General features: G+C 45.7%; 1 protein-coding gene across 2 annotated transcripts in view; it reads right to left on the reverse strand.

The window, feature by feature from the left end:
* LOC308330155 (cysteine-rich motor neuron 1 protein) overlaps positions 1 to 6,679 on the reverse strand; it is a 68,337-nt gene extending 61,658 nt beyond the window's left edge. For both annotated transcript variants that reach the window (XM_080784884.1, XM_080784883.1), the window contains exon 1: positions 5,808 to 6,679. In XM_080784884.1, the coding sequence (XP_080641010.1) occupies positions 5,808 to 6,129 (322 nt within the window). In that variant the 5' untranslated portion in view covers positions 6,130 to 6,679. The remainder of the gene's footprint in view (positions 1 to 5,807) is intronic.
* Positions 6,680 to 7,253: the final 574 nt, after the last annotated feature.

A 7,253-nucleotide genomic window follows, 5' to 3' on the forward strand; every position in this document is an offset into this window, starting at 1 on the left:
AATGAGTTAAATAACCAGCACATCCCGGGGAGTGGAGGATTAAAAAAGAAAACCTCCCCGTCCCCCAGTATCAGCGGCCACGGTCTCTTTCACTTTGTGTACATGCACAAACGAGCACACACATAAACACATACTATATGTATATACAAAGAGTTCAGACACCATTCCCCACTGACTCTGATTTAGGACCCTGCCACGGTGGTCAGGTTCATTGCCCGTCTGCTGGCAGCAGGCCAAGACACAGTAACACCAAATAACCTCCCCATACACCCCCACCCAACCAAGCACTTATAGCTGTTGGACCTCTTTCTGTCCACGCAGGTTTGGAACTGCTGTTCCTTGCCCTTGACACCCTAGACCAGGGGTGGGCAACTTTGACGATGGAGAGGGCCACTATATTTCCACACTCAACTCCAGAGGGCCTGTCGTAGCAAAAAATTGCCGATCTACAAGCTCAAAACGCGTCACACTGAAACGTGCTATATTTGAGTTGAAATCCTGAATAATTATTTGCCATCTTTTCATTAAATCCTAAAAAGGAACCTTTTTTATTTAATTTCAAATGCATGTAGTTATGTTAACTTTATGAACTAAATACAAATACATTGGACATAAAAAGTAATTATCTGAAATCAATAATATATCAGTATTCTGATATTAACTTGCGGGCCGCATTAAGTGATGGTGGGGGCCGCATGTGGCCCCCGGGCCACCAGTTGCTGTATGTATGCCCCCTAGACCCTGGTTCTGATCAAGGTTCTGATTTTGCCCTTTTAACACATTAAGATTCTAAAAATGTCTTCTAAATCTTTTCTAAAAATAAAACGTATGTTGCCATCAGTGGTTCTCAACATTTTCATGTCAAGGACCCCCAAAATGATATGTATTTGGCCACCGACCGCCATCTCAAAATATTTAGTTCCAGGGAGCTCCCAGAAGCAAATATTTGAGTTAAAACAATATTAAAAGATTGACACACATTTTCTTTAAAAAAAATAGCAGATCTACAAGCTGACACACTATAAGCTTGTATAGCTGCTTTTTTTTTAATAGCCAAAGAAGAACCAATGTGCTATACCGTATAGCACATTGGTTGATGGTTTCCGGGAGTTTTTCGTTGCCACTGTCAGTGTCGCCACATGCTTGCCCACTGGGCGACGTTGGGTCTCTGCTCTATACGTAATGTGTATCGAGACATCCTTGTTGTGATTTGGCACTATAATAGAATTGAATTGAATAATGCAATGATAGACAAACAACATTGCACAGAAAGACTCATAGCATTATCCTGCTACTAAAATAAATCAATTCAAGTAGTGTCTGACTAAGTGAGCGACGACGGTTCCGCAGAATCAGAATCCCTTTCAACAACCGTGAGCTAGCTTGGAGAAACAACAATGGAACGAGTCAAAATGATGGCGTAGGAAAGGAATGCCACTGCTTTCCTTTTAAGTACTGTAAATAGTAATTAAAGTCACATGCTTTGATTCCTAATAATCCAAAACAGATATCATGTTTTGGAAGAAACTTGATGTTTGTTTTCTGTTCAGGAGGTACTAGCTTAAACCAGAGTGACTGCGAAAGCTGCCATCTTATGCAGAACAGCAAACAGTTATTTTATTCTCGCAATGCTCGGTTCAAGGTTGTGTGCAACTTGACTTATGCCCTGCCTATTTCATAAGACTGTGTCACATCACGTCACAAAAACTGCAGATGTTCACAATTTCTTTCATTTTAGATTTGTTTTTATTGATAATGTGAGCCTATAATAACATATACCCAAAATAGGGACCCCAGGTAACTAGATTTCCATAGTTACCTGTACATCTCAGCTGGAGATTTTTTTTTTGTTTCAGTGCCTTGCTCAAGGGCAGCTTGGCAAAGTTGGTGGGCAATGTAGATAATAGTACCAGCAACCTTTCATTCACCAGTTTACAGCTACTGTAGAATACAACCTCCTGTCTGTGTCAGGGATCGAACCAGCAACCGTTTAGTCACTAGCGGCCTTCTTACATTGAGGCCAACCTGGCTGCCACCCCAGCAGACAGCCAGACGCAGTGGGTGAGAGGGTGATGGTCCATATGGCATAAGACAGCCCAGCTCAGGGAAGTGAATAGGAAAGCGAAGGAAGAGTGGGTGACAAAAGCGAAGGAAGAGTGGGTGACAATAATATCTTTGCCATTGACAGAGTCTGTCTGTCTGTCTTAGGCTCCCCAGACACACTAGCACTAGACAGTCAGAACACAAGAGCCTTTTCAACCCCCCCCCCCAGCCTCCCACTCCACCTAGGCAAAACGTTCTCCATGATTTCCCTTTCACCTTAAAATGATCCTCACCTCAACATTTTTTCCACACCGAGGCCTTCCTGTGCCTGCCTGGGAGAGTATTTTCATTGAGAAGGTGGTGGTTGTCTCTGTGTGGGGTGCTAAATCTGGCATGCAGGAGAAGGAGGGGGGTGCAGACATAATAAATGAATGATTATGGTTGGGGGGTGGATGGGGGGGGGGGGGGGGGTAGTCTGTTATTATTAGCTAATGATTACTTTGAACTTAGAGAGAAAGAAACCACCATTATCCTTTTGTGTCAGCTGGGTCTAGTATGGCTCGACCCTGATCTGATCTAGGCCAGGTTCGGTGTGGTGTGGTGTGGTGTGGTCTGGCCAGGTCAGATATGGTCTGGACTGGCTCCAGTTGTTTCTGGCCTGGCGAGGCTCTCGTTCTGGGCTCTGCGGGCATGTCTCGGGGGACCCCCTCACTCAGCCACGGAGACTGCTTGTCTTGGCATCCAGTGCCAGGATGAGAAAGCTGACCTCCGAAGGCCCCCCTGGCTGATAGCGAGCTAAAAAGGAAGTCTTTGAAACATTAGATAATGCTGTAGGAAGGAGGACGGAGGCGTAAAGTGGACAGCGCGTCCGGTCCCTTTAGGACAGACGGTCAGTCAGGTGGTATGTTAAGTGGCCCTAGAGCGGGGCGAGTGTGTGGGAGGGTGTCGGAGGACGGGACCGAGAACGCAGCGAAGAACGTCAAAATGAAGCGTCTTGCTACTATAGCTCGGCGGAGTGGAAAGATAGCTGGCTGGGTGTGATTATGGTGAGGGAGGCCCAGGATGCAACACAGCACTAGCTGATGTTTATAGTCGCACAAGGAGATTAATAAATAACTCTCCCTTGATAGCAGGAACCGACGGTGACAACAAGACACTTGAGAGAGGCAGCAGCGTCCGCCTGCCGCATGACACTTTCACTTTCACTTCAACCATGTTAGGGAATTCCTGTTTCCTATAGTTTTTTTTTGCTATTCCAAATCCACGAGTCATCACATCACAATGTTCTCACTTTCACTGAAAGTCCCAAGCGCCTCCTGGTTCACAATGCTTGTTATGTCTCCAAACCTGACACCTACTCTATGCCATATATTGACCAATGACCAGTGACCACCCAGAAAAAGAGAAAGTAAAGGCTTTGAGCAGAAAAGCAGGGATCAGAGAGCGGAAGCATTTATTTTAGCCCCTACTCCCTGATTGCGAGCCTAATCACTTTAAGACGTTGGCCCCCGGTTCGAGGAGGGGAATCGTGGATGATCAGCCTCCAAGTTAGCCAGCGGCCTGACGATTGTGGCCCCTGCAAACACACTGGGAGGTGTTGACTTACCCCCACCGAGACCCTTGGGAGGAGAGTGTGCGTGTGTCGGTGTATCTGTGTATGTCTGTGTGGGTGGCTGGGGGGGTAGCAGCATGCTCCAACATCTCGGAGCCATGAGACCATGGGCATGACACAATCGGAAGAACCATTAGCTCTCCTGCCCTATTCCAAAGCTATTAACATGCAGAAAGGCTCCCGCAGCATGGAGGAGGTGGTGGTGTGTTCTGTCTTCCAGACCTCATGCAACAAAACCTGTATATAATTTGTAAATGAGGCCCAATCAGCAGTAGCATCTCCTGGGATGCCCGGGGGCCAGAAACTCATGCCCCAAAAAGCTGCGAGCCCCCTAACCCGGACCGCCCCATAGAAGCCAGGGACAGACGGAGGGCAGGGTCAAGGGGGACTGGACGCCCTGTAGGGCTGCTTTCTCTCTCCTCTGGTCCTGTCAGTCCCTTTAAATCACTCTGGAGCTGTCTGGAGACAGTACAGGTGGAGGGGGGGGGGTCCTTATAAACAAACTACTCATCTCAAAGGGGGAGGTCACTTGCTCCTTCAACTCATTCAGAGACTTAAACAATAGAAATCTCGTACCTCACTTTAACACAGAGGCATACATTTTTTTTAAAGCTCAAACACCCCCCCCCCCCCTCCCCTCATATGGACTACGTTGGAAAATCTTGAAGAAACCTACTTCTGTTTAGAGTGGGATAGGGACTAGCACTGTACTGTCTGTAACTCATATAGGTTTGTAACTTTGTCCGATGAAAACTAGCTGGAGAGACTTTTGCAATGTTTCAGCCAAGCCCTGGGGAGGGGACCCACACAGAACTATAGCCCATTGATTGTGTAATCAATTCCTCCATGCCAAGGGATGGCTTATTTATTTCAGAATCAAATTAAGACTGCATAATGTGTGTGTGTGTGTGTGTGTGTGTGGGAGGGGGGGCACAATTGAACCATTCAGTGTTGGTGGAGGACACTATGTGCAGCACAGTCCCAAGACTTTCAAAAATCACACAAATGAAAATGATCATTTGGTCGATTCAGTGTCTTTTTTTTTTTTTTTTTAGATGTCTAGTCGAATTATAGCAAAGCGAATTAAAACTTTACGAGAGCTGACGTGCAGACCGTGGTGCCAAGTTGCCAACGGCTGTGTTGCCAAAATTATTGCTATGCTTGTTATAGTGTGAGCCTAGTGAGCAGTTGAACATGAGTAGTGGTGGAAAGTACATTTACTTAAGTACTGTACTATACGGTACAATTTGTAGGTACTCAGTATTTCCACTTACTTCTAACTGCATCTCAGAGGCAAATATTGTTTACGCTGCACCACAATTATTAAAAAACTTCAGTTACTATAGTTACTTCAACCCTATACTGTATATATATTTCTGGCATTTGAAAATAGCCAATCTACAAGCTTGTAGATCTGCTATTTTCAAAAGATGTTTATACTTTTGAAAACTGGAAATGGGACATTCGACGAGTAGGCTACTTTCTACCTTTGGTACTTTAAGTAGGCTACACTTTGATAGTAAGTATTTGACTAAGAAAATGTGGAATTCCGGACTTTTACTTGTAACAGAGTATTTCTATATTGCAGTATGATGACTCAAGTACAAACTGTGAGTATGTTCTGATGATGAAGTCTAGTGGGCAGTTGAACATGAGTCCTCTCTCTCTCTCTCCCTTTAGACTAGAGAGCTGCTGCATGCATGGGCAGCTGCTCTGTGCACAAGTGGCCAGCACAGCAGTGACAACACTGCATGGCTATACTATACATGCAACTGAATCATGAGGACACTTTACGCCAGGGATGATGCCCTCAAGACACCAGGACATAAATAATTGCATCGTGTGATTTAATTAATATGTGTTTTAACTGTCAACAATTGTGTCATAGCAATTAGGCTATTTTATGTCCAATGCAGACTAGTAGCGCATGTCCCATGCATCCGATTCACTGATATCACTGCATATTTAATAGGACAATCACTGTCCTCAAACGTTTACATTTCAAGGTGCCTTAAATTTCTGACAGTATGCCGTCAGAGTTCAAGAGTAAACGGGTCAATTTATTTTAAAAGGAACTGCAGGGTGCCTGTGGAATCCACTTTGAGAATGAAACACTGTGTTCTTCCAGGTCTACTAGGAGAAGATTACGCACCTTTACACACGCCGACCTCGGGGACGACCGCGGCTCCGGTCCTGTTGACGGAGGCGCACGTCAGTCCCAGGGCGCAGTAGCCCAGCTCCCAGCCCTGGCCGCCGCACGGCTCCCATTCCAGCCGCGCGCACAGCAGCTCGCAGCATCCGCACGGGTCCCTGGCCTCGCTGCGGCCACCGTCGCAGACATGCGGCGCTGCTGCTGCCGCTGCTTTGACGGGACACGTCCTGAGATCACATGGCGTGCATTCGTGCGCCTCCAGCGACCGCACCAGAAACAAGACGTTCAACAGTAACGATGCGACCGAACATTTGTTGAACATATTTTTAAAATGCGTGGATGAGTCTTCTTTTGCCCCCTCCTGTCAAATTATAAGCCACATAAAACTCCGCGCTGTGTCTGTTCTGTTTGACTTTTTAGGCAGACTCCAAACTTACCAACAACAACCCAAAAGAAAAAAGCCAAATATTCTCTCTTCGAAAACCTGATCAAAGTTGTGTGTGGACCTGCGTAGCCTACTGCCTTTGCCTGATCTACAGTAGGCACAGGCTCCACACCACCACCACCACCACCACCACAGCAAAGTGTGCTGATACGAAATCACGAGCAGTCAACGTTATGGGAGGCAATAATATCCAAAGGTTCTTCAGTGCCGAGAGCAGGTAGACGAGACAGACGCACTTCCAAAGTCTAACCTCTTGTCAGAGAAATTGTGTAGTTGTAGTAGTATAGTAGTACATCCCAGACAGACGCAGCCTAAAAAGGACGAGTAGTTTTCGGCTCGGTGTGGTGGAGGAGAGAGAGCGGAGGATCCACGTTAGACAGTCAAGCAGCGACACACACGGGGAAAAGCAATGTGAGTCCTAAATTGACATACATGCATATAGAAATTAGCGGTAGCCCTCCTCCTTGACGGACACACGCACCGACCAGTCACAAGTTGAGAATGGAGGGAGGATTTGAACAGGGATAATATATCGGCAAGCCTCCTTTTTTCCCGTTGCGCAATGAAACGAATGCAACTTTTTATCATCATCTGAAACTAGTCTAAAACAATTATGTGACATAAATTTCGTCATTATTGCGTTTGTTTTTTGTTTTATTGGGGGGGGGGGGGGGGGGTGGGGTGGGTTCAATTATCTTGACAGTAGCCATGACGCAAATGTTACACAAAATCTTCTCTTCTCTTCTTGATTGATTGATTTAATATGTATTAACAGTTTGCAGAAAAAAGCCCAGGAAAGTACCTATGGCCTACAGTTCAATACAAAGTCTGCAGTGTTAAGAGGATTTAAACCCAAGAAAACACAGGGTATGTTTGCTTGTTTCCATTGGGGTCCTTCACACTCAATTGATCAAAATAAACATTCACTCACTCTGAAATAATTAAGGTCAAGCAGAGGATGATCATTAATAATGTCATATAGGCCTTAATGGACTTTGCTA

Source organism: Protomyctophum bolini, assembly GCF_963924005.1.
Source record: "Protomyctophum bolini genome assembly, chromosome: 15".
In the NCBI taxonomy this organism is placed as follows: domain Eukaryota; kingdom Metazoa; phylum Chordata; class Actinopteri; order Myctophiformes; family Myctophidae; genus Protomyctophum; species Protomyctophum bolini.